The sequence below is a fragment of the Urocitellus parryii genome, chromosome 7 (assembly GCF_045843805.1).
Source record: "Urocitellus parryii isolate mUroPar1 chromosome 7, mUroPar1.hap1, whole genome shotgun sequence".
In the NCBI taxonomy this organism is placed as follows: Eukaryota; Metazoa; Chordata; class Mammalia; order Rodentia; family Sciuridae; genus Urocitellus; species Urocitellus parryii.
The window spans coordinates 556,764-582,539 of NC_135537.1; the positions used below are offsets into that span (position 1 = coordinate 556,764).

Below are 25,776 nucleotides of genomic sequence, written 5' to 3' on the forward strand. Positions count from 1 at the left end.
TCTCTTTTCCTTTCTTCTTCTTCTTTTTTTAATTTATTTATTCTTTTGGGTACTGGGAATTGAACTCAGGGGCACTCACCCACTGAGCCAAATTCCCAGCCCAATTTTGTATTTTATTTAGAGACAGGGCCTTACTGAGTTGCTTAGCTCCTCATCAAATTGCTGAGGCTGGCTTTGAACTCGAAATCCTCCTGCCTCAGCCTCCTGAGCTGCTGGGATTGCAGGCTTGTAGCACAACGCCCGCCTTTTTCTTTAATTTTTTTCAGATTGGTCTGACTTCCTTTCCAGGCTGGCCTGAGACTCCTATGCTCAAGCACCTTCGGCTTTAGCCCCCTGGGTTACAGAGACCACAGGTGTAGGCTACCTGGACTGGTGGGTGTTTAATTTTGTTAAACATTTGTTCTGAGTCTTTTTTTTTTTTTTTTGGCACTGGAGATTGAACCCAGAGATGCTTAACCACTGAGCCACACTCCCAACCCTTTTGTTGATATTATATTTTTTTAGTTGTAGTTGGACACAATACCTTTATTCCATTTATTTATTTTTATGTGCTGCTGAGGATTGAACCCAGGTCTTGCACCTGTTAAGCGAGCACTCTACCGCTGAGCCACAACCCCAGAGCCTGTTTTTATTTTATTTTGAGACAAGTTCTCACAAAGCTGCTCAGGGCCTTGCTAAGTTGCTGAGGCTGGCTTTGAACTCATGATTCTCCCGCCTCAGCCTCCCAAGCTGCTGGGTTTCAGGCATGCATCACTGGGCCTGGCCTGAGTCTCTCGATGTATCATATGCTTTTGTCCTGTGTTAGAATGGTGTATTGGTGCTGACTGCATTCCTAGGGACGATGACAGAGATGAGATCAGACCTGGCCTCTGATCTTACTGGAGATGGCCTGGTGTCCTTGGCTGTGTGTCTGCTGTAAGAGGATTTCAAGCAAGATGTGAGAGTCACAGTATGGCAGAGTTTATTAGAAGAGAAAGGATGAGGGGGACCTTCCTCAGGGGCACAGCAGCCCCCTGAGAAGAGCCAGGGCTCCCTACTGGTCAGATGGAGGTGCAGGAGGTCCCTGGGGGCCTCTGGAGCTCCAAGTCCACCCTTGGCTGCCAGGAGGCTGGGGTGGAGTTTTAAAGTCCTCCTGGCATGTCCTTACCTCAAGGCCACACTGAGGCCATTTGGGTTTGTGTGAGGGTCACAGAGCTTCGCCTGTGCCAGCCCAGACCCAGGTGCCCTGCTCTGTTTTGGATTCCTGGAGGAATTTTGGGCCTATACTTCTCAGTCTAAGAAAGAATAACCCTGAAAATAACAAGCTCCTCGTTCTTCCAGTGTTGTGACCTGCCGTTATCTTTTTAAGTCACAGCTGGGTCAGAATGGCCTTCTGTGAGCAGCTTCAAGGAGAGGCCAGCTGGAGAGCCGGCCATTGGCTCAGTCTGACCCCACATCCCACCGCTGTTGTCTCTGTGACAGGATTTCAAGCAAGGTCCCCCTTTACTGGGATTGAACCCAGCATTTACCACTGAGATCTACCCCTTTGCTGGGTACCACTAAGTCACACCCCGGCTCTTGTGACCCTCCTGCCTCACCCCGCAGCTCCCTCAAGTGGGACTGCTATGACTGCCCCTGAGGAGCCATGGTTGGTTTTCTCTGAACTGCTTCCCACAACTCCATACCAACAGAGCCATGGGAGCAGAATACGGAGCTTTGTGACTGGACCCTGCACCCCTACCTCCTGGGACATTCCTATTTTATAGGAACTTGAGATAAACGAGGTACATTCTGATTTGGATGAAGTCACTTTTGTCCTCCTTCTGATCTGAATAACAGGGTTCCCCTGCCTTGCTGCTGCCCAGGACCACACGACTGTCAGTGAGGCCCCAATAAATTGCACTCCATATAATCCCGGGGCCATCTGCCTCCTTTGGTCTTGTGCAACCTTTCAGCGGATTCTTTGGCAGTGGATTTTCCAAGAACTCAATCCCTCTAAATTCATTGAGATGTGTACTGTGGCCTGACGCAGGTTTGTCCTGGAGCGTTCCGTGTGCCCCTGAACAGAGTGTGTATCTGGCATGGTTGGGTAGACTGTTGTAGACACTTTTTGGGTCCAGTGCCCGGGAGTCCATTTACATTTGATCTAATTGATGATTCAGGAAGGATTTTTCTGGCATTTGCTATCTGTTTTCTGGGCATCTTACCTTTTTCGCTCCTGTAATCTTCTATTACCATCTCCTTTGGCACTAAATAGGTGTTTCTAGTTTACTATTTTAGTTCTGTAGAAAGTGCAGAGTGATTTCCAGGCGCCTGGAAGATGGAGAGGACACAGAGGCAGAGTTTTGTGGATTCAGAGTTTCATTTTTGCAAGATGAAAGAGTTATGCGCCTGAAGAGAGGAAGTGGTTTCAGGACCCAGTGATCATGTTTGGTGCTGACTTGCACACCGACCACCGTTGAAACAGCAGATTTTATATTAGATGTAGTTACCATGTGAAAGTTTGGGGAAAAGCTGCTTCAAAAAGATATAGCGGGCTAGGATTGTGGCTCAGGGGTAGAGAGTTTGGCTAGCAAGTGCATGCGGCCCCCTGGGTTCGATCCTCAGCACCACATATAAATAAATAAATAAAATAAAGGTATTGTGTCCAACTATTATTAAAAAAGTACATATTAAAAAAGACATAGCAACTAACAACTAATACTTGGAAGAAGTATTCCAATAAGGCTTACTCAGGCACGGAACTATATGAAGACATTTGCAAGACAATTGGAAATTTGAGCAGTGAATATTTCATGATAGTAAGACTTGTTAATTTTTAGGGTGTCATCATAGCATTTCTGTTCTGTGTCCTAGGGACGGAGCCCAGGGCCTCATGCTTAGGCAAGTGCTTCACCACTGAGCTACATCCTCACTCAGTTCTTTCCCCCCCACCCAAGAAAGGGTCTTGCTAAATTGTCCAAGCTAGCCTCAAATGTGCTGTCCTGCTCCTCCGCCTCCATAGTCCTGGGGATCAGAGGTGTGCCCCACCATATTCTTCTACTGTATTTTGTAAAGTTGTTTTCTTAGGATGTTCCCTGAGAATAAAATATAATGACTTAAAATTTTTTGTTTGGCATGCTGGGGGTCAAACTGAGGTCTCTCCTTACACATGGCAGCAAATGCTGTCCACTGAGCCACTTCCCCATCCCTTTTATTTTTGAGACCAGGTCTCATCAAGTTGCTTTTGCAGTCTGGGGATAGAACCCAGGTCCTCACATGTGCCAAGAAGGTACAGTACCACCGGACCACACCCCAGGTCCCATCCCCCTCTACTCCCCAAGTTTTCTTGGATTACCCACCTCTGTGGGCCTACAGATTCCTTGTGAGTTCAAGAGGATGAGTTACTTTCTGTCATGGCTGAAGGATTCAGAAAACCAAGCCCCCCCCCCCCCGTTCCATACCTGAAGCCTTTGGGTCAATGGCCCAGACTTTGGACTGTAGCCCTATCCATCTAATCTTGCAGAGGGGTTAACCATTCCCTTGACTCCACATGCACTCCTTGTGACCCCTTTTCCTGGGGCCCCTGGCTGACTTGCTGGTTACCTGACCCTCTCAGAACACCCAGAGTGGGGCCAGATGGGGAGGTGTGCAAGCCCTTCCTCAGCTGGACCACCCTGACAGAGCCCCAGGTACACCTGCAAGAGACGTCAAGGGGATGCCGGCAGCTTGGCCTTCACCCGTGAGGCTGCTCTTCCAAACAGGTGACTCCCTGCCCCAGGTGGCTTCAAGGGACCTGGCTCTAGGGCTCTTAGTGTGAACACCACACTTCTTGATTTTTCTTAAGGAAGAGCCACCATCTCCACCCCCACTAAGCCAGGGGTAGACCAGCTCGGCCCTCACTGGGCCTGACCTCCCTGCTGGATGTGCTAGATCCCAGGTCTCCAGGCCAGGCAAGATGGGCGGTGACCATCACAGACAGTGCTGCAGCCGCCTGGGGGACTCGAGTGAGAGTGGTCCAACGGCTGGAAAATCCAGGGAATGGCAGGGATTAGTGTCTGGGGGTGGAGAGGAGAACCCAGGAGAGGGGATCAGGCTCTGGGTAGCTGGAGATGGCAGTATGTGATGAGGTGGAGTTAGGTTCCTGAGAAAACTAGAGAACCTTGTCAACCTGGCTGGGAAGACTAACTGGGAATCCTGGAGATCCAAGTACAAAGAGTCCTGGCTTTAGACACAGCGGCTCCAGGTGACCCCAGGACTTTGTCCGTGCTCAGCTCTGCTCGCCTCTGCTGTGCCTCCATTTCAGGTGGGCACCTGGAATACTGGGTCATTCTCAGGAAGATGACTGAGCCCACTAAGACACCAGGCCGCCAGTTCAATCACACTGATCAGGAAAGTGGCTCATACATGCACCCAAGGGGCTGGAAGTACTGTGATCAACACCCACCAGAACCCAAGTGGCCTCTGAGCCCCAGAAGCTAGCGAGAACTGGAGCAAAGAAAACTCCAGTAGCCCCACGTCAGTGTGCAGCAAGTTCTTCCAGGACAGGGTGGGGTGGTGGGGTGGTGGGGTGGCGGGGGACAGGTTCCCAACCCTGGCCACTCCTCACACCATTTCCTGGCAACAAGGAAGCTGGGTGGTGCCTGTGAACTCCACCCAGTGGAGGGACTCCTTCAAGGACCACCATGCTAGTCCCCCCTTCAGGCAACAGGGTCTCTCAACAGACACCCATCAAAGGTCACCATGTGCCTTCACCCAGGTGTTGTTACACAGCAAGTGCATCGGAACCTTCGGCTGTCCAGGGCCTCTGGGCTGACCGCCACAGAACTGAAGGTCCTGCCTCAGTCACTCAACCAGCCATGTGAAGTCTGTCCAGCACTCCCGGGCTCAGTGTCAGGTTTGACGGCACACTCACTCGGGAAAGGGGCTGCTTGCAACGGGCCCTTCCCTAGCTTTGAGGAACTGAGGGGACTCTTCCTGGTGGTGGACCAGGCAACAATGGGCCTTGTGTCCAGCCTCAGCTGCTGCCTTTTTTCTTTTAGTTGTAGTCGGACACAACATCTTTGTTTATTTATTTTTATGTGGTGCTGAGGATCGAACCCAGGCCTCAAACATGCCAGGTGAACATTCTACCACGGAGCCTCAACCCCAACCCCTCAGCTGCTGCCCTTTCTGTGGGGTTTTGTCCACAGCCCCAGGTCCAGGTGTGAAACCCTCCTGTCCAGTGGTAGTGGTGGGTGCCCTGACCCAGGCAGGCCCAGTGTGGTGGCTGTCCTGCCTTCTGAAGGATGCCCAGGGCTTGATGGGACCTTCCTGGCCTTGGGCTTTTTTTCTTCCTCCCCTTGTTATTTTGACCCTTGTCCCATTTCCTATAAAAGGACATGAAGGACCTGGAGACCTCATAGCTGTGGCTTCCTCACACTGCCTACTCCAGACCAGGCTGGCTGGACTCATGGGCACCTGCCCTCTTTCAGGGGCAGGTGTGTCTACAGAGGCAGGGTCTTGCTCCCTATGGTCCGCAGGGCTGGCACACCCTACATAACCTCACGTGGCCACAGGGCAGAGGCTGCAGGAAAGCTCCTGATCCTTGACCTGAGGAGCTAGGAGGTGGCCCCAAGCAGCCCTCAGTCCAGGGTGGACAGTTGAAGAGGTCAGAGTGCTGGACGGGAAGTGGGCATGGGGCCTGGAGTCGTGCTGCCCTGTTGAGCTGCCAACTCCACCCACTTGTTTTGGTCCCTCCGCATCTTTTCTCCACTTAGCAGCACAGGTGACTGCCAAAGTTCACCCCAACCAGCCATCACACCCCTAATGCCCAACGCTGCAAAGGGAATCACTCTCCAAGTGCCTTTGCCCCTCTCTGGGGCCAGGCCGTCTGAGCTACCTGGGAGCCACCCACCTGGAGGTTCCTTCAGAAGCTGGCAGTTCAAGACCGGTGGTGCTCTCAGGCTGAGGGGCCTACACGGCTCAGAGCCTTAGACTCTAGCTTTTCTAAGTCTCCCTCGCTGAACCCCTTCTAGAATGCCTGGACCCTGCAGCAACACTCTGGCAGGACATTCTTAGGCAATCAGTGGCGAGGCACTGCATTTCCAGGTCACAGCTCAATCCTGCCTGACCTTCCTGCCTCAGGGAGGCTTATGGAACAGCGGCCCTGCTGACAGGCAGACCACACTGCCCGAGCCCAGCATCCGTGGGTCCATGTGGGCCCTGGGAGCTGGCCTTCACCTCCAGGGCAGTTCTAAAGAATGTGGGGAGGCGTCCTGGGGTGACCGCAGCATCTGAGAGTAGCCTGGGGTGGCTAGATGTCTGCCCAGAAATAATGCCAGGACCTGTGGAGAAGTGGCCCCTACTGAACAGGCTAGGGAGGGGGCTGGCCTCGCAGGAAGAGGTGCTCGTGTGATTAACAACTGCCCACTGAATAAAGATGCTTTATTGTGCAAACCCATGAAGGTCCTAGGCCCAGGGCCAAGCCTGCAGACCCAACCTGTCCCTGGCTTCAGGACTGCTCTTTGGTCCCCACCCTGGTGTGAGATTGCCAGGGGCTCCTGTGGAGTGTGCAGGTGTCCATGTCAGTGTTGGGTGGGAAGCCTCCCTGGGCAGCAGGTGCTCAGGTATTGTGGTAGTGTCCAGGTGGAGGTGGGAGGTTGGGGGGTGGGTGGAGAGTCCCACCTGCACAGGCTCAAGGACCACACAGGTCCACACAATCTTCTCCACTGTGGAACACGTGATAGATGCTGGTGGGAGGGAACATGGCAACAGCACCGAGCAGGGAGCCCACCTGGATGGCCACACCAGCCGCTAGCAGTGCTGGCCGCCCCCCGCCGTGCAGCATGGAGCTGATCGCCACCTTCACATATGAGAACACACCTGCACACAGCACCCACGACAACACCTGAGAGGCAGATGACAGCAGCAGGCTGAGTGTGAGATGCTCTTGTGCAGGGGCAATCCCCTTCCCCACTTCATGACCCACTGTACCTACCACAAGGACCACGCCTGTAGAGGTGCCCACTAGGGGAGGGCAGGGGCTCAGGATTGCCAGTGCCATCAGGTAGGCCCCAAAGAGCAAGCCTAGCAGAGAGAGACCACACAGCCCTGCCAGGGACCTGCCAGAGAGGGGCAGGAACTCAGGACTGGCTGAGCCAGGATCAGGACCCTACCCCTACATTGTCCCCCACCAACAAGCTTGGGGCCAATGTTCACCTGCATAGTATGCCCATGGCCAGGAAGCAGGCAAGGGGGTTGGCGGAGCTGCCCAGCACCACAGCCAGGTGGTAGGCCAGGCGCCCATAGGGCAGACAGGAAAAGCTCTGCACTGCAGGCAGCACACCGTTGGTCAGTGCGTTGGTGACAGCCAGCAGGCCCAGCAGGCAGGCACCCCGGACTGAGAACAGCTGAGAAGCCTTGGGGTCTGGGAGGGGGCTGCCTGCTGCCTGACTTGGGGATTCCTGCAACGGTGATTCCTCCTCCTCCTCCTCCTGCTCCTCCACTCCTGGTGTTCCCACCCGCAGGCCTGGCCCGGGGCCCCCAGTGGGTACAGATGGTGGTGAAGGAGGCAGCAGCAGCAGGAGACCCTGGAAGGCAGCAGCTGAAGTGACCAGGAGGGCGGTCAGTGCCCAGAAGAATGTGCTGGCAGAAAAACGCTCAGGGAAGTTGATGGGGGGCCCAAGGGTACCATTGGCTGGGGCAGGCAGACACTCAAGGCGACCCACACCCTGCACCAGGGCCAGTATGCAGGGCAGCAGAGCACTGAGGCCCTGACCCAGGAAGAAAGACCGCAAGAAAGGAGGTGGCAAGTGGCTCAGGAAGGGCAGGAAAGTGACATTAGAGGCACAACAGGCCAACGCCAGCACCAGTGTCAGTGTCAGGAAGGCCACTGAGTGGGGCTGCCCCGCCACTGGGGCCACATGGTGCCACAGAGGGGCCAGCAGGGCTGTGCCCACCATACTTAGTCCCTGCACCACCTGGATGGGGACCCGCTCCCCCTTGCCGGGAGCTAGCCGCCGCCACAGGGTCACCATCAGTAGACCCAGGTTCCCCAGCGCCACAAGCACAGAAAGGTACGAGGGGAGGCTCCAACCTGCAGGGGGGTGGGGGGAGGTCTTGTCAGGGGCACCAGGCTGAGGGGCAAAGAGCAGCCTGCCCACCATCCGGGGCTCAACGCCCACCCCACCCCCACTCACCCTCGGGGAGGTCTTTCACCACCACGGGCAGCTCCACCCAGATTCCGTTGACCGCAGCCCAGGAGCCCACACCGAAAAGGGCCACCAGCAGGTGGGTTAGCACCAGCCGGCCCAGCGGAGGTGCAGCCATTGGGCCAAATGAAGGCCCTCCAGGTTAGGGTGAAGGTCACAGACGGTTCTTTACCCACTTAGATTCCAAGACGCGTTGGCTCTTCTGGGAACTGAAGACCCCTTCCAGCTGGAAGGAAAAAGGCAGGCGTGCAGGGCAGAACCAGTACAGAGCACCTGGACAGGCCACCGCGGGGCAGTCAGGAGCTACACATACCACGGAGCCCTCTCGGAGACCAGGACACAGCAAGGCCAGCAAGCCGAGAATCAGGAAACCGGTCCAAGGCGTGGCCAGGAAGAGGGCGAAGGATGGCGCTGACCCTGCTACTCTCGGAGGACCAGCGCCTCTGCGTTAACCAACCACCACCACCACCCTCTCCCCACGACCGCCCCAGCGCCGCGCGCACCTTGGGCTGCGGCGACCCAGGGCTGCCGGCGAGGGCGTGGTCGGGGGCGTGGGTCCCGCGCGGTCCGCGCAGCGGCCTTCCAGCCCCGCGAGCACGCCGCCGGGGCCGGGGACGCGGCCAGCAGGGCGGGACGCCGGCTGCTACGCTCAGCCCCGACTCACGTCGCCCAGGCCGGCCCGCCCCCAGGGCTCGCGGCGGAAGCTCCGCCCCGGAAGCCGAGTTCTGCGACGGGCGCCGGGCCCTGCGGGAGAGGAAGGCAGGGGTCAGTGGACCCCCCCCCCCCGCTTCCTCCAGCCGCGTCTTTCCGCTCCTCTGTGCTCCTCCGCCGCGCGGTCGGTGGCCATGGACGCCAGGCGAGCCAGGCGCAGATCCTGGCGCAGAACCCCCGGCCGCAGACTGACCGGGGCGCGGGCTCGCTCGGCCGAGGACTGGTGGTGGGATCGGCTGGCGCCCAGCGGCTCTGAATACCACCTGCTTCAGGCAGACAGCATGTTGCTCGTGCTGCCGGGCCCGGGGCCTGTCCGCGCCCGCGCGCACAGGCGCATCACCCGCCGCGCGCAGCGGCCACAGTCCTCGGGCCCCGCAGCAACTGCCAAGCCCAGGCCCAGGCCCCGACCTGAGCCGGCTCCTGAGCCGGCTCCCGACCCGGAGCAGGGGCCGGACCCGGGCTGGGGAGATCGCATTCCCTTGGAGGTCCTGGTGCACATTTTCGGGTTGCTGGTGGCCGCCGATGGGCCCATGCCGTTTCTTGGCAGGTACACTACACCCCCGGCCCCAGCGCAGACCTGAGTTGGATTTTGAGAGCGAAAGCATCTGAGAGCGCGTACACTAGTGTTCTGGCACCCATCCGCAGCGCAGGATTTCTCATTTGTAGCTCCAGAAGCCTGGCTTTGAGCTGGGGTGGCCACCGCACTGCGAGTGCAGGGGCATGTCGGCCCCTCTTAGGAAACCCATCGCGAGGGTTTGGCGATGTAGCTCAGTGGTAGAGTGCAATGGCCTGATTTCAGTTCCCGGTAGGCAGCTTCACCCGTGAAACGCCGGGCGCCTTTAGTAGTCTGTTCCCCCAGGGCTGCGCGCGTGTGCCGCCACTGGCATGAGGCAGCTTCCCAGCCCGCCCTCTGGCAGACGGTAACCCTGTCGCCCCCGTTGGCTGCCCGCGGTGTCAAGGGCAGCGTCAAGGCGGAGAAGAAGCTCCTTGCTTCCCTGGAGTGGCTCATGCCCAATCGGTAAGAATCCCCTGTGGTCCTTACTCCCTTTTCTGCCTGTGCCTTCCTGCACCAGTGTTGGGTGGGGAGGATGCTGGTCATGGCAGCATGGGAACCTAGTGCAATTGGGCCTCTGCTGTTGCCCAGCTTTTCACAGCTCCAGAAACTGACCCTCATCCACTGGAAGTCGCAGGTGCATGCAGTTTTGAAGGTGAGAGCTAGAAGTTGGCTTGCATACCAGCTGTGTACTTGGAGGGAATAGCCCAGTGCTGCCCCACAGCATGCCCGCCTGCTTGCTTGGATCTCTTTTCCTGTTTTCATCTCTGGTAGGGGGTGGTTAGAGGTAGGGCATCCAGGTAGGCCTCACTTTGAAGAATGCAGGTTATAACAGGGGTCATAGAGTGGGTTGGCATGGCCATCATTGTCTTTCCTGTGGACATTCACCTACCTTACCCCAAACCCAGGCGGTCTTTATTTTCCCACAGCTGGTTAGTGAGTTCTGCCCTCGGCTCACCTTTCTCAAGCTTTCAGACTGCCACAGTGTGACCACGGATGCTCTCATCATGCTAGCCAAAGCCTGCCACCAGCTCCACAGCCTGGACCTACAGCACTCCATGGTGAGCCCTGTGTCCCAAGGGACCCTGAAGAAGCCTAGGTAGAGGTGACAAGTAGCTCTGTGTTGGGTCCCCAGGTGGAGTCCACAGCTGTGGTGAGCTTTCTGGAGGAGGCTGGACCCCGAATGCGCAAGCTGTGGCTGACCTATAGTTCCCAGACAACAGCCATCTTGGGTGCACTACTGGTAGGCTGGTGACTGGGCAGGAGCAGAGCCAAATGCTAAACTGGGGACTGCCAGGCTGGTGACCCAGGTATACTCTCCCACTCCTGCAGGGCAGCTGCTGCCCCAAGCTCCAGGTCCTGGAGCTGAGCACCGGCCTCAACCGCAACAACACTCCTCTGCTGCTGCCTATTGAGGCTCTGCAGAAAGGCTGTCCCCAGCTGCAGGTACCTGATGACTTGCTTCTTACACCTGCCACCCCATCCCCACCTGCAGCCTGAGCCTTGTCCCCAGGTACTGCGGCTGCTGAATTTGATGTGGCTGCCTAAGCCTTCTGGGCGAGGGGCAGCTCTGGGACCAGGCTTCCCCAACCTTGAGGAGCTCTGCCTCGCCAGCTCCACTTGCAACTTTGTGAGCAACGATGTCCTGAGTCGCCTGCTCCATGGCTCCCCCAACTTGCGCCTGCTGGATCTTCGGGGCTGTGCCCGCATCACGCCTGCTGGTCTGCGTGATCTGCCATGTAAAGGTCAGCTGTCCTATTTGGTGGCTGGGCAGGTGGGATGTGGGGACCCTTGCTTTTCCTGTGGCCAACACCATTCCTGTCACCTCAGAGCTGGAGCAGCTGCACTTGGGCCTGTATGGTGTGTCTGACCGGCTGGCTCTAGCTAAGGAGGGCAGCACCCTGTTGACTCAGAAGTGGCATCACACCCTGCGGGAACTGGACTTGAGTGGCCAGGGCTTCAGTGAAAAGGACCTGGAGCAAGCCTTAGCTGCCTTCTCTGGCACCCATGGAGGCGCCCACCCAGCCCTCTGCTCCCTTAACCTCAGGGGTACCCGGGTTACAGCAAGCACGATCAGGTTAGCACCCATCCCCCAGGCCCTTGAAGCTAGTACTGCTTGTGGCCCAGAGCTGGTGTGCCACCTTGCTCAGTACCCCTGAGGTCTGGGAGGGAGTGGATACTTGGCCTTGGGAACACTAAGGGTGCTGGGTTTGAGCCTAGTTAGCTGTGGGTAGTAGGCCAGGGGTAGCGCATAGGCAAACAGGGATCCCTGGCTGAGCCCAGCCTTCTGGGCCTGCATCTTCCTGGCAGCAGCTTACTTTCCCATGACTTGCCCTACCCACAGCTCTGTGATCAGTAGCTGCCCTGGCCTGCTATACCTCAACCTGGAATCCTGCCGCTGCCTCCCCAGGGGCCTGAAGCGTGCCTACCGAGGCCTAGAGGAAGTCCAGTGGTGTCTGGAGCAGCTACTCACCAGCCCCTCCTCCTCCAGCTAGGCAGTTCCAGCTCTGCCTGTACGCTTTCCCAGTTTGGGATGTTTAAACATTTTGTTACAGTAAAATATTTTTAGGAACTCTGTGTGGTCCTTGGGTGGCCCCTTGGGTGAGAAATGGGGTTACATCTGATGGAGCACTGTAGGCTGCAGCAGGCAGGAGTCGGTATGTGGGGGCCCTCTGGAGCCTGACTGGGCTGCACCTGGTCTCTGCTGGGTTCACACTTTGGACTGTTGTGTGTCCCACCTCAAGACCCTGAGTGAGCTGGGTCAAGCATGCTGAAATCCCAGCAGCTGGGGAGGCTGAGCAGAGGGGCATTACAAGCTTAAAACCAGCCTCAGCAACTTAGACCTTGTCTGAACAAGTAGAAAGGGCTGGGGATGCTCATGGTTAAGCACCCTTGAGTTCAATCCCTGGTCCAAAAAAAAAAAAAGGCACTGAGTGAGCTGTCCCTGGGTATGTCCAGCTGTCCACCCCTCAGTGTGGACTGAGTGGCTGCACAGGGATTGCCGAGTACTCATACACACCCACGGAGATGGGATGGTTAACAGAGCAGCCCCTTCTAGAACGTGCCCCAGAACTTCTAGAACTCCTGTGTGGCTCAGATGGTACGGATACCTGGCTTGCTGCCCTAGCACTGCCAGAGAGTACCTGCTCCTTCTTGGACCGCAGCCCTGGAGGCCTTTTTCTCCCGGGTATGAGCACGACTGCGGTACTGGGCGATGTCAGTGAACTGGCCGCCAGGATGACCACCTCTTCCTGACAGGTTCCCAAGGGCCGGGGCAGTGGCCTGCCCACGACCTCTGCCGGAAGTCCTTTCCATCTCTGGGCCCTGGGATTTTTGTGCACAGAGCGCCACCTGGCCAAGCGCCTCAAGAACAACGGCTTTTACCCGTTCACGCAGCAGCAGCCAGGCGGTGTGTGGGGCGGGGCCTCAGCCCTGCGCAGGGGCTCAGGGGCGGGGCGGGCAGGTGTACCCGCCCGCTAGACGGTAGCCCTGGCACTGCCCATCCACCACCGACACACCACACCCTCCCCACCCCTTGTCCTCACACGCACTGCCGGTCCACCTACAGTCTTCGTGCTTGAGTACTACCTGGACACACTCTGGAAGGGACTGCTGCTCTTTGCCATCTGCCTGGTCCTGGTCTGCTCCGGCTTTGTGAGACAGGTCCGAGTCCTGGACCCCGCCCCCATGACCCTTATCCCCTGAGGGCCGGAGCAAGCTGTTCCTTGCACCCTGCAGCCCTAGCCTGCAGCCTCTGGTTTGGTTCGTGGTACCCGCAGGTGGAAAAGCAGGAGACCTGGGGCTTCCCTGCCTATGGCATGGTCGTGGGCCTGTGGCTTATGATCTCATCGTTGCCGCGGCGCCGCCTGGTGCTGAACCACACGCGTGGCATGTACCACTTCTCCATCCAGGGACGCACCGTGTGCCAGGGGTCCATGCACCTGGTCTACGTGCGCCTGGCGCTCAGCTCTGATGGTGACCTGGGATGGGTGGGCTTGGGGAGGGTGTGTGAGGCAGAGGATAACCACCTGGGAGTGGGTGGGGGCAGGCAGGGACCTGCTGCTCTGCCTCAGAGACTCAACCCAGCTGAATCGCTCACTGCTCCCTAGCCTACGGAAGGTGCTTCTTTCAGCTGGTCCTTTGCGGCCATAAGCTGGAACCGCTGGTGCTGGTGCAGCTGTCTGAGCGCTATGAGGTGGGTTCTGCCCTAGACACAACTCCCTTCTCTGGACATAATGACACAGACCACTGTTTAGGGTCATTGGATGGGGGATTTTGCCCGCAGAGGGTAAATATAGCTTGAGTGGCTGGGGGGCAGGGTTGGGGACACCTAAGGGCCTGGCACCACGACCTGTTTATACACTCCCACAGCAAATGGAGTACCTGGGCCGTTACATCGCTAGGAAACTCAACATCAACTACTTCGACTATCTGGCTACCTCCTACCGGCATGTGGTCCGTCACTGGCCTCTGGGGGCCTCCTTTAGCCCAGGCATCGTTCTTCGCAAGAAAGGCGTCTACAGCAGGCCAAGCAGCTCTCAGTCTGACCTGGAGGTGTGACCCTGGGCCTGCCCCCTACAGTTATGGTCCTATCCCCTACATCCTCCTATCCTGCCTGTAGCTCATTCCACCCCTGCCCTTGGGTGGACTCAGGCCAGTCCTGCTCACTGGTCTTTCTCTGAATAGAGCTGCCTCTAGCTTCCACCAAGTTGTTTTTGTCTGTGTGGTGGGGGGAGTCCCTTCAGAGTCCTCCCCTAGGGCAGGCTTCTCAGGGCCTCAGGACCTTGTCCTCTCCAGAGGCTGCAGCAAACCCCAGAGCAGGGGTTAGAAGAGGAGAGTTCGTGTAGCCGAGACTCAAGGAGGCTGATGATCACAGGACAGGCTTAGGACTGTCGCCCCTCTTGGCCAGCAGCACTTAACCTGTCCTGCCTGGCTACAGACAGTGGGATACAGGAGCCAGAATCTGATGGGTCCAGTCAGGGTAGGTGGCTAGGGGACGTGGCAGAGCCAGGGAGGACAAGCCCTCGGGTACGGGTGCACCCTGAACTGCAGTGCAGAGATATTGTTGCACACTTCCTAGGGAATAGCCTCCAGAGTCCTCCCCTAGGGTGAAAGACCTGTTGACACTTGCTCTCTGGGCATGCTGGAACCCCCTTGCCCAGCAGAGCACCCCAGCTTCTGCTTCAGGCATCTCGTGCCTCTTGGGTGCTAGGGCTGCTTGGGAGCAGAGAAGGCAGTAGGCTCATACACCGAGGAGGAGTGGTGCTTGTCATGAGCATGTGCTCTCTGTTCACCTTTTTTTTTGGGGGGGCGGGCGGGGTACTAGGGATTGAACTCAGGGCCACTTGACCACTGGGCCACATCCTCAGCCCTATTTGTTATTTTATTTAGAGACAGGGTCTGGCTGAATTGCTTAGCGCCTCGCTTTTGCCGAGTCTGGCTTTGAACTCATGATCCTCCTATCCTCCTGAGCTGCTGGGATTACAGGCAGTGCCACTGGGCCCAACTCTGTTCAGTTTGTCTTTGACTCAGGGCTTGGGCATTGTGTCCCTGGAACCCAGGACCAGCTACTTAATCTGTGGGGTTCCAGACAATGTGGAGACGTGTGCTTCCATGGTAGAGCACATTTTTAGTACATAGGAAACTCTGGGTTCAGTCCTCAGCACTCCAAAATAAAGAGGGAGAGGGCCAGGGGAAGGAACCTGGGGTTGAGAGACCCCCACAGCTAGTCCTTGCAGTGGGAAACCACTGGGGATTGTGAGCAGAGAGGCCCTATGATCCAGGAAAAGAGTGATCAGGAAGATCCAGAGACTGTAGGAATTAGAAAGAAGGGACCAGGCAGGTCAGAGGGGGAGGATAAAGATTCTGCTGAAAAGCAAAGCCCACCGAATTTCCTGGCTGGATATGGGCTGAGAAGCCCAGCCATTCCCTGGGACAGCAGGGTGTGTGGCCTGGGCGAGTGGCCATGGGAGGCCGGGCTGGGAATTGTTGGAGTTCTGAGCTAGGAGGTACTGTTTATTTTTTGGTGATGGGGGCCTTGCACAAGTTAGTCAAGTACTCACCCTCTGTGTTTAGTTAGTCATATGGTCACACAGAACAGACTGTATTTTCCAGTCTCTGCGGCAGATCCATACAGGTGTTTGTAAGAGTCATTCCTGGCCCATGCAGTATAACAAATGTATGTGATTTCCAAAAGTTTCCTTAGCAGGGAAGGTTTTCCAGGCCTCACCATTGCCTCTTTTTGTGGGCTGGAACCCCCCTGACGACTGCAGCCCAAGCAGCCAGCTGAGCCACGATGTGGATGTGGAATGTGGCTGAGGATGGCAGAACAACAAGATGGATCTGTGGAGCTGGACAACTGGGGCTGCCCATAGAGCTGACCCTGGAGGGCTCACACTGGACACTCTGTGAAAGAGAAAACTTTCCGCAGTTTAAACTGTCATCATTTGGGGGTTTCCTAGTAAGACGAGCGTAGCTCTGACGGTAGAGGGTGTTAGAAGGCCTTGTTTTTCTTCCTGGTGTGGGACGGAACCCAGGGCTTTGTGCCTTCTAGGCAAGTGCTGCACCGGGGGGCTACACCCTCAGTACTTTTTAAAACTTTTATTTTTTTGTAGTACTGGGCATTGAACCCAGGGTGCTGTACCATTGACTTACACCCCCAGCTATTTTATATTGCTACATTGGTTGACCTTGAAATTGTGATCCTCCTGCCCCGGCATCCTGAGTCACTGAAATTACAGGTGTGTGCCATCACACCTAATGCATTAGAAGAATTTCAGCGGGGAGGGGGAAGAAGATATGAAGCAGTTTTCTCGAGGAACGGGGGGCAGCTGGTCAAGGAGAGTGTAGCAGGATGGCCTGACAGCGCGGCCTGCCCGATGTGATGTGCTTCATCACATGAAGGGCTGTGAGTAGGGTCATGCGTTTTCTCCAATAGAGTTCTGCTGTTTAGATGCTGGTGCTTAACCAGGACTGTGCTTAGCCAGGACAATGTGAGAGTGACTAGGATTCTGGCCCATGGAAACCAATCTGGGGGAGCCAAGGGCTGGTACCAGCTCTCTTACTACATCAGCAACCACTCTGAACACAGGGTCTTGAACCAGCAAGGGTGGTCCTCTGCCCTAACCTCTTGTGCTGGCATGGCTGAGCTGGGTGGTTCTACTTCCCCTGTGGGGCTGGGATCCCCTTCGTGGCTAAACCAGCTGGAAGCTCACTGGGTCCATGATGTCCAACACAAGTCCCACCCTCCAGGGCCGCTTCCGAAATGGTGTCATACAGCAGACCCTCCTGGGCTGGCTTCCAGAGGTGTGGGACCAGAAAACAAGCCCCAGCAGGAAGCTGACTGTGGATGCCTCAGGTCAGCCAGTCCACAGGAGTGGGCCGCAGGCCTCTGCAGGGTCTTCAGGTGCAGAGACCTGTGATCCAACAGCCAAGGCTCTTCCCTACACACTCTGCATGGATGGGGGTCTTCCAGGCACACTTCTGTGGGCACAGTGGGGACTGGGTGGTGTATTGGCCTCTCACCAGCCAAGTACAGAAGAGGAAAGATGCTGCTCACAGTGGACAGACCCAGCAGGTGCCACCTGGGCCAGGGGTGCAGTGAGAGAGCATTCCACACTGTGGTCTCCTCCCCAAACCCTGAGCATCACCCCTAGAGAACAGGGACGTTCCACAAAACACCCCTTCATTCTACAAGGTTGAGCATCACTCCTCAAAACCGCCAGGGCCATGAAAAATAAGGGAAGATCGAGAAACTGCCACAGATCACGAGAAACTGATGACTAAGAGCAGTGACTCCTGGAACAGGAAGAGCAGAATGGTGGAGACCCCAGAGAATCCCACACACTATAAGTCCAGATTTATTATTATTATTATTTTGGTAGTTGTACATGGACAGCATGCCTTTATTTTATTTGTTTAGTTTTGTATGTGGTGTTGAGGATCAAACCCAGTGCCTCATACATGCGAGGCAAGCGCTCTGCGGCTGAGCTACAGCCCCAGTCCAAGGTCTATATTCTTGACCCGCTTTCTACCTACAGAAAGGTTGAAGCTTACCTCCCATTTTTTGGGGGGCCTACCAGGGATTGAACTCAGGGGTACTCAATTACTGAGCCACATCCCCAGCCCTGTAGTGTGTTTTACTTATAGACAAAGTCTCACTGAGTTGCTTGGTGCCTCACTATGGCTGAGGCCGACTTTGAACGAGTGATCCTCCAATCGCAGCCTCCCAAGCTGCTGGGACTACAGGTGTGTGCCATTGCACCTACATCATTGTTTGAATGATCTCTGTCCTGGTTAGTCTAAGATACTGTGTGTGGTGGCATATGCATGTAATCCCAGAGACTTGGGAGGCTGAGGTGGGAGGATCCAAAGTTCAGAACCAGACTCAGCAACTTAGTGAGACCCTAACTAACTCAGAGAGATCCTGTCTCAAAAAATAAAAGGGCTGGAGACATGGTTCAGCGGTAAAGAGTCCCTGGGTTCAATCCCTGGTGTAAAAAAAAAAAAAAAAAAAGGATTTTAATGAATCAGATAACTGGTTAATCTTTAGGTGTATATCAAGGTATGGTGGACAGTGACCCTGAGACTCCCAGAAGCCCTCATATTAGCTGATGTGGTCTGTGAGCACTGCCTCACATGTGAGTGGTCTGATCAGGAAGTTTTAAAGTAACACCCTAGATCTAATCTTTTTTATTTTTTTTGAGAATTTTTTTAATATTTATTTTTTAGTTTTTTCTTTTTTTTTTTAAGAGAGAGAGAGAGAATTTTTAATATTTAGTTTTTTAGTTCTCGGCGGACACAACATCTTTGTTGGTATGTGGTGTTGAGGATCGAACCCGGTCGCATGCATGCCAGGCTAGCGCGCTACCGCTTGAGCCACATCCCCAGCCCCTAGATTTAATCTTAACACCTAAAATACAATTTGCTGGTGATGCCGTGGATTTGATCATTGTCCAGAGGCTATTTCTTACTCTGAAAAATTTGCAAGCTGGATAGATTGGGAAGGAAAACTATTTTACTTCCAACCTATTAAGTCCTAGATAGGAAACATTTTTTTTTCCATATTTTGATTCTTTTTCTTTTTTGATCCTGGGGACTGGACCCAGGGGATCATGCATACTAGGCAAATGCTGTGCCATTGAGCTCCACCCCTGGCTCTTGTGTGGCAGGTGTTGAGGATGGAACCCAGCCACCCTACTGTCCCTAGTGTGTTTCTCCCATACTTTCAAAAACCCACAGAGCACCAACTTATGCATCCCCTTCCTCCTATGTGACCCCAGGTCACTTATGGGGAAAGGCACATTGATCAGATCTGGGAGTCTGTGTCCCCTGAAATTCATGCACTGAGACAACCAACACTGTGATGGGATCAGGAAACTGAGCCTTTGGGAATCTATGTTAGAGTAAGGCACAATGTGCATGCCTGTGATCCCAGCAAACTGGGAAGCTGAGGCAGGAGGATTGAATGTTTGAGCAATTTAGTGAGACCCTATCTCAAGATAAAAAGGACTAGAGCTGGGGATGTGGTTCAGTGGTAGAGTGCTTCCCTAGCATGTATGAGGTCCTGAATTCAAACCCCAGCACCACCACCAAAAAAAGATAAAAACTGCTGGTTTTCTGTTCCCGTGGTCACGCCAGGTAAACTGGGCTGACTGGGCTGCGCAAAATAACCACACAAGAGACACAAATACCTTTTTCCTCGGGGTCGCTGTGACGGCTTCTCTGACCTTAAGGGTCCTTAGGAAGAGAGAGATCTAGAGCACCTGCTGACCCCTTTAATTGAGGAGAAGCTATTCAAATGAGGCCAGGGGTCAGGTTTCAGGGGGCTGAGTCTATCTTCATGATGTCCACTGTCAACAGTGTTGACACCTGGGTAGGCCACACCCAAGGGCACAGTAAGAGAAGGGGACACACACAAGGCACTTCCATGGAAGATTCTACCCTAAACAGGGCAAGGGGTTATATTACAAAGGAACAGGTGAGCGTAGCTTCACCCATGGGGCTGTAGCAAGACACACCCATGCACGAGGCGAGGCACTGTCCCTAGAACCCAAGAAGGGTGGGGAAAGCTCTGCCACATTTCTGTGACTGAGCGCCTCAGCACCCAGCCGGGGAGTGTGATGACCCAGTCATGGGCAAGGTTGGTCTCCCACAAAAAAGGACTAGCAAAGTAGTTCAGAAGCTAAGTATCCCTGAATTCAATCCCCAGTATCATGCATACATGTGTGCACTGCATACACACACACACACACACACACACACACACACACACACACACGGGATTACTCTCTTTATAGAAGAGACTCCAGAGAGCTCCTGGTCCGTTCCACCATGGAAGGACATAGTTAGAAGAGACCATCTATGAGAAAGTGGGCCCTTACCAGTCATTGAATCTGCAGGTGCCTTGATCTTGAACTTCTCAGCCTCCAGACTGTGATAAAAAATATATAAGACACTCAGTTGATGGTACTTTGTTCTGGCAGGCTGAACGGACTAAGGCCTTGTCTTGTACCCACACTCTCCACACTTCACCTCCGGCAACAATGGGACTGGGGGAGCAGTCCTGCCTTCAACCCCACTGCCAGCCTTTGCCTAAAACCAGCTCCTGTTGTGGGTCCCAGGGAAGGAGTATCTGAGACAGGTTCAGTGAGGGATGTGCCACTGGGATAACCCAGTGGAGGGAAGAGAGGAAACAGGCTAGTCCCACCACCTATAGGCACTCTCAGAATGATCTGTTCAAATTCTCCTGTGCAGGTCCATTGGAGAGGCTGCTGGATACAGGTCGAGTCTAGAAGGCTATAGCAGTGGGCTGCAGCGTTCGGCAGCTGCTGGGCATCCAGCTGCAGCTTGTCCACACCCTTCACTCCCAGCAGGGACCAAGTCTTTCCTTAGAGGGTGACATGGGTCACACATCCACTAAAAAGGAAAGCAGCAATGCAGGATAGGAAAGAGGCCACCTAGCACTGAGTGGGCAGCTCCCTGTTGAGGTGTAGTCCCCAGGGTCAAGGTTTCCTTGGGCAGTGAGGAAGTGGAAGGGAGGCCAGAGGTGGTGGCCCTGAGTGTGTGGTCAGTGTGGATATCTCTTGGGGTGGAACTGGGGGACCCAAGTATGGGGCTGAATAAATGCTGAAAGTGTACCACCTCCAAGGAGGTGGGGGTGAGGGAGGGAAGGCCACCCTGGATTAGGAATCTGGGGTGATGTGGCCAGGCTTCCATGCACGCCCCATGGAGGTGGAGGCAAGGGCCTGCAGTCTTGTGTAGGCATATAAATATAATAAATATATAATATATATATATTATTTTTCAGTTTTTGGTGGACACAACATCTTTTTTTTTTTTATTTTTGTGTGGTGCTGAAGATCCAACCCAGTGCCCTGCGCATGCCAGGCGAGCGCGTTACCACTTGAGCCACATCCCCAGCCCCTCAAATATAGGATATTGAAGGGTCACCCTGCCAGAAGCAAGAAGGGAACAGGGTCTAATCACATCTGCTGAGCTGACTCAGCAGGCTGAGGGCCCACTGGGTAGTTCCTGAGCTGCCCACCCACTTACCGACTTTCCAGGTCTCCCTATTTCCCATGTCTTTATTCAGAGGAAAAAAAAAATGGCACTTTGTGATATTGAAGCCAGATTTAAAATTAAGTAGTCAGTGTAGTAAATCGGGTCTAAAATCGAGTGAAATCTAAATGGAGGCCATGTTGAGAATGAATTCCTGGAAAAGTTGAGCAACTCTCCTGGAATGTTAATGAAGTCCAGGAAAAAGCCCAAGGCCAAAGTCCATCCCAAAGAAATGTTAATGAACAGCAAATTTGAAGATGCCCGGATTACTGGATTACTTCTTTGGCCCACCTGTGTCCCAACCCTTCGGGCCTTCCCACCTACATTCCATCACTATAAAATGGAGAGACACCCGCACTTCCACGGATTCCATCTCTTGGGTCCCCTTCTTCCTCTGGGAGAAGTCTTTTCTGCCGTCCTTTAATGAACTTCTAATTTTCCACTCTGACCTTGCCTCGGCGTGCTTCTCTGGTGTTATTCTTCAACATTGGGGAAGCAAGGACTCGTCACCGGTCAACAGCGGTAACAATATGATTTCTGGGATTTCCTTTAGATGACAGGAAGTGGAGGGAATTGGGCTGTTGGGGAGCTGGTCTTTGGCAAATGGTATGGAGACCCTCATTATCTGGATATCTCCACTTTCATGCGTTTTTAGGGAGGGTACTAGGGATTGAACCCAGGGGTGCTTTTCTACTGAACTACATCCCCAACCCCAAACCCTGCTTTTTAAATTTTGAGACAGGGTCACAATAAATTGTCTTGTCTGGACTCAAACCTATGATCCTCTGCCCTCAGTCTCCTGAGTTGCTGGGATGACAGGCATGACGTACCACACCTGATGATTTGGCTCACATTGGACAATTTCTACAGTAAAGCCATAACCCCTGAAATTTGCATTTTGTCATTTAATCTTTGGACCTAAATAATATCTTTTACTCCTTGTGTACCAATCACCTGTTAACTTCTTTCGGATCCTGTCATCTTTTTATTTTTTTAGTTGTAGATGGACACAATACCTTTCTTTTTAAGTTGTCAATGGATCTTTAATTTTTAAAATATCTATTTTATTTTTAAATTTTTATTTTATTTTTATGTGGTGCTGAGGATCGAACCCAGTGCCTCACACATGCCAGGCGAGTGCTCTCCCACTGAGCCACAGCCCCAGCCCGTTATTTTATTTTTATGTGTTGTTGAGGATCCAATCCAGGGTCTCACACCTGTGAGGCAAGTGCTCTACCACTGAGCTACAGGCCCTGGCATCTTTGTTCTTTAAAATGTTCATTTATGGGCTGAGGTGGTGGCTCAGTGGTAGAGCTTTTGCCTGTGCGGGGTGAGGCCCTGGGTTCCAGTCTCAGCACCATGTAAAGATAAATAAATAAAAATAATAGCGTATTAAATTAAAAAAAATTTTAAAGTTAATTTGAGGGCTGGCATTGTGCTCAGGGTAGAGCACTTGCCTAGCACATGGGAGGCTCTGGGTTCAATCCTCAGCACCACATAAAAAGTAAATGAATAAAATAAAGCTATGAAAATAAAAAGTCACCTCATTTTAAAAAAATGCCAGTTTTTTTTTTAATCACCAGAACATTAGCCTGATAAATTTAGTGCAAATGTTTTCCACTACTTTGGTATTTGTTCTTTGTTTTTTCTTTAAGTTGCAGATGGATAGAATACCTTTATTTTGTTAATTTATGTGCAGTGGTGAGAATCCAACCCAGTGCCTCCCATGTGCTAGGCAATTGCTCTAACACTGAGCCACAACAGAGTCCTTGCTGGTCTTTTTCATAGACACATCCTGATTGTGTTGTGACCTGAACTCTCTTCTGTGACTGTGGTCTCCAAAGCTCATGCCCCACTAGGACCAAGTCCATTCTACCCCTCACACTTTTTAAAGCAGAGCCCCAGTCCTGAAACTGCCTCCTAAGACTCGGGCTCCCACTAGAGAGCCCTCCACCCTCTCCTTCCCTTCATGCTGCTGTTAAGCTGGCCACCCTCTCTGGGGGCTGCTCTCTCCCCACCTAGGCCCCTGGCCTGGAAGTGAAGCATCAGCTTCCTTATTCTTCACTGGGATGGCAGGCTTTGTCCTTTCACTTCCCCAAGAGTTGTAGCTGGGACAGGAGTCATTGCTGCAGCCCCCTCCCAGCACCAGCCTGGGTATTGGCATGCCCCCGTGGTGGCTGTGGTGAAGTTCCTGCTGTTGTGAGTATTCTTATGGATGATTCTGCATCTCCCGCCCCTAACAGCCTTGACCTCTTCTTCCTGCTAATGACCTTCTCCTCTGTCCCAACTATATGCTCCCCCACAGAAGCTGTGTCCTCATTTCAACACAATTTTCCATTCTCTGCCTATCACTTCCTCTCTGCCCAGCAGGATGGGTGAACACTCCAGGCTAGGTTGTTCAGTGATTCCTAGATGGAGCCCAGCTGGGGCAGAGAGGAATGGGACCACAGATCTGAGAGTGGGCACACCAGGGTCTCTTGTCTTGCTGGTGATGGGGGTGCTGAGAACACAGTAGTGAAACCCCTCTTTTTTTTATAGAGAGAGGGAGAGAGAGAGAATTTTAATATTTATTTTTTAGTTATCGGTGGACACAACATCTTTATTTTGTATGTGGTGCTGGGGATTGAACCCGGGGGCCACACGCATGCCAGGCGAGTGGGCTACCCCTTGAGCCACATCCCCAGCCCTGGAACCCCTCTCTTAAGCCTGGACTTTCTGCTATGGGGGCTGGGTGTGCCTGTACAGGAGAGACAGAGAGTCATAGAATCAATGCTGCAACACTGAAGCAGGAAGAGATAAGAAGCTGGGCAGTGCTGCAAGATAGCCAGGACAGCAGGAAGAGGTCCCCATAAGAAGACCTGCAGGGACTGACTAGGAGACCAAGTGCAGGCAGAGCCTGGCACATCCATCCAGCTGGGGTCCCTGACTAGCTCCTCTTTGGCAACCAAGCCTCCCAAGACCCCAGCTCCAGTGGAAGAGACTCAGGGGATCCTTATGTTGGGGAGACTAAAAAGTAGTGTCATCTGCTGACCTCTAACCTCTCCTGGTTGCACCTCGGGTCTGTGCCACCACCACAACCTCCAGATGCAGAGGGCCTAGGTGACGATGGGAAAGGGATTTTTGCAGGGAGGAGAGGCAAAAAGACCCAAGTAATTACTGCGGGGCAGCATGTGCTCTCAGTATCCATGTCTGGGCAGACTGATGGCCAAGGCCTGGGCCCAGCTGCCTCTCCCCGCTGGGCGCCCCGGGCGCGGGGGTGGGGTGGGGGCTCAGGGATCCACCCGAGTGTGATCAAGGCCCTCCAGAATGGTACCCTCGGGAACACCTGGTCGCAGGACACATGCGTTCACGCTCTGACGTGTCGTTCATCAGGAGGGGGACCAAAGGGGCCGGGAGATGGACAAAGAGTCAGGGATGTGGACAGAACAAGAGGATGTGGGTACCGAGATGTCGGATGGAGACAGTAGGGTGAGCGCGTAGTGCTACAGCAATGGAAGGGCGAAGGACCAAGGCGAAGGTGAGATAGAGGAAGGGAAGAATGCGGTGACTGAAGAGACACAGTACGGGGACAGAACGACGGGGTGGGGGTGACTGGGTCAGTGGGATGGGGACAGGGAGGGAGTCGAAAGGACAGAGAGTTGGGGGTGGAGACAGGGTCCAGGAGGATGCAAAGAGCTCCGGGTGAGAGGATCGCGCCTGGCACAACCTAGCAGCGCCCCGAGGGTCCGCCTGGTAATTAGGCCTCCTTCCAGATGGGCCCCCCAGTCCCGCAATCAAAATGCTAATTGGCCCCATGCCTCCTGCTGCGCCTCGGCCGGGAACCCCTGGGAGTGAGCCTGATAGAGCCGCACGGCCGAAGGGACCCTCACCCCGCCGCGGGCCTCGCCGGCTGCTGCTCAGCGATAAGGGGGCGGTCTCGCCCGTCCCCGCCTCTTGGGGACGCCTGCCATGCAAGATGAATGTCGGGCCAGCGCCGGGCCAGGCCTCTGGCAAAGAGCCGGCGGGAGGCCTCCACGCGTCCTGCGCAGGTTCGGTCGTTCGCGTGCACTCCAACCCCGCGTCAGGCAGCGCATGCGGGAAGCGGCTGGTCGCCTGCGCAGGGGGCGGGCGCTGAGCTCAGCACTCCCGGCGCGCTCCCGTGCGCGCCCCCGCTGCCCCGCACAAGGTCACTGCGCGCGGCGGCCAGCGCGTCTTCCCCAGGCAGCTCCCAGGAGCCGCCCCGCGACCTTGGTTTCCAACTAAAGCAGGCTGTGTGAAGCGCGTTTGGCGCAGGAAGACCCCAATGCCGGGCAGGAGCGGGAGAGGGGACAATGGCGACGCCGGGCCCTAATTGGGGACATGTGTACCCGCGTGCGGCCATTGTGAGGCCGCGAGCCCCGCGCCCCACCATTGGCCATTGGGCCTGACGTCATGTGGACTGCAAACTCCGGGCGGGCGGCCGCGGGAAGGGTTATCCGCCTGTTTGCGGGGCCGTGGGGGGGGGGGGAAGGGGAAGCTGCAGCCGTGCGGAAGGGCGGAAACCACCAATAAAGCCAAATTTAAAGCAGGGGCCTGGCAGCCCCTCTCACCATGCACACCCCACTCGTTGAGACGCCGCAAAGCTCGACACCGGCCTCACGGGAGTGAGGTGGGGGCGGGGAGGCCCCTTCAGCGGGCATGGGGTCAGCCCGGGTGACCGAGTGGCAGGAGACACTGCGGCACTGGGCGCACGCCGCGCTTCCACACTGCGCTTTCGCTGCCTCAGCATTCGCTTCATGGTCTCCCGCCTCCCTTCCCCCGCACATCCCTCGCCTCAAGGCCGCA

The 25,776-nt window shown here is 54.8% G+C and overlaps 3 protein-coding genes across 5 annotated transcripts; 2 read left to right on the forward strand and 1 right to left on the reverse strand.

Annotated features, from left to right (window-relative positions):
* Positions 1 to 6,367: 6,367 nt before the first annotated feature.
* On the reverse strand, positions 6,368 to 8,773 carry Slc52a2 (solute carrier family 52 member 2). 3 transcript variants are annotated; one of them, XM_077800587.1, is made up of 6 exons: positions 8,464 to 8,773; positions 8,139 to 8,376; positions 7,920 to 8,035; positions 7,159 to 7,529; positions 6,938 to 7,061; positions 6,368 to 6,847 (listed from the first exon to the last, which is right to left on the reverse strand). In XM_077800587.1, exons 2-6 carry the CDS (start codon positions 8,266 to 8,268, stop codon positions 6,635 to 6,637), a joined length of 954 nt encoding a protein of 317 aa, XP_077656713.1. In that variant the 5' UTR covers positions 8,269 to 8,376; positions 8,464 to 8,773; the 3' UTR covers positions 6,368 to 6,634. The 3 variants fall into 3 exon arrangements, with proteins under 3 accessions (XP_077656713.1, XP_026265604.1, XP_026265603.1); XM_026409819.2 differs by lacking the exon at positions 7,920 to 8,035 and having other exon boundaries at positions 7,159 to 7,543; XM_026409818.2 differs by having other exon boundaries at positions 7,159 to 8,035.
* A 120-nt stretch (positions 8,774 to 8,893) lies between these two features.
* On the forward strand, positions 8,894 to 11,957 carry Fbxl6 (F-box and leucine rich repeat protein 6). The gene is made up of 9 exons (XM_026409850.2): positions 8,894 to 9,408; positions 9,721 to 9,879; positions 10,006 to 10,069; positions 10,344 to 10,475; positions 10,550 to 10,657; positions 10,747 to 10,860; positions 10,928 to 11,159; positions 11,245 to 11,491; positions 11,759 to 11,957. The coding sequence occupies exons 1-9, from the start codon at positions 8,996 to 8,998 to the stop codon at positions 11,907 to 11,909; spliced, it is 1,620 nt and encodes a 539-aa protein (XP_026265635.2). The 5' UTR covers positions 8,894 to 8,995; the 3' UTR covers positions 11,910 to 11,957.
* Positions 11,958 to 12,603: 646 nt separating this feature from the next.
* Positions 12,604 to 13,974, forward strand: Catsperq (catsper channel auxiliary subunit theta). Its single transcript, XM_026409767.2, has 6 exons — positions 12,604 to 12,618; positions 12,673 to 12,823; positions 12,983 to 13,077; positions 13,194 to 13,389; positions 13,524 to 13,609; positions 13,786 to 13,974. The coding sequence occupies exons 1-6, from the start codon at positions 12,604 to 12,606 to the stop codon at positions 13,972 to 13,974; spliced, it is 732 nt and encodes a 243-aa protein (XP_026265552.2).
* The last annotated feature ends 11,802 nt before the right edge of the window (positions 13,975 to 25,776 follow it).

Coding starts and splice junctions, on each gene's coding strand:
- Slc52a2 (XM_026409818.2), bottom strand. CDS start 8,268: ATGGCTGCACCTCCGCTGGGCCGGCTGGTGCTAACCCACCTGCTGGTG. Junction 8,036..8,138: donor GGTGAAAGACCTCCCCGAGG/GTGAGTGGGGGT, acceptor ACCCCCCTGCAG/GTTGGAGCCTCCCCTCGTAC. Junction 7,062..7,158: donor GCCATGGGCATACTATGCAG/GTGAACATTGGC, acceptor CCTCTCTGGCAG/GTCCCTGGCAGGGCTGTGTG.
- Fbxl6 (XM_026409850.2), top strand. CDS start 8,996: ATGGACGCCAGGCGAGCCAGGCGCAGATCCTGGCGCAGAACCCCCGGC. Junction 10,070..10,343: donor AGGTGCATGCAGTTTTGAAG/GTGAGAGCTAGA, acceptor ATTTTCCCACAG/CTGGTTAGTGAGTTCTGCCC. Junction 10,658..10,746: donor CCATCTTGGGTGCACTACTG/GTAGGCTGGTGA, acceptor CCACTCCTGCAG/GGCAGCTGCTGCCCCAAGCT.
- Catsperq (XM_026409767.2), top strand. Junction 12,824..12,982: donor CACGCAGCAGCAGCCAGGCG/GTGTGTGGGGCG, acceptor GTCCACCTACAG/TCTTCGTGCTTGAGTACTAC. Junction 13,390..13,523: donor CCTGGCGCTCAGCTCTGATG/GTGACCTGGGAT, acceptor ACTGCTCCCTAG/CCTACGGAAGGTGCTTCTTT.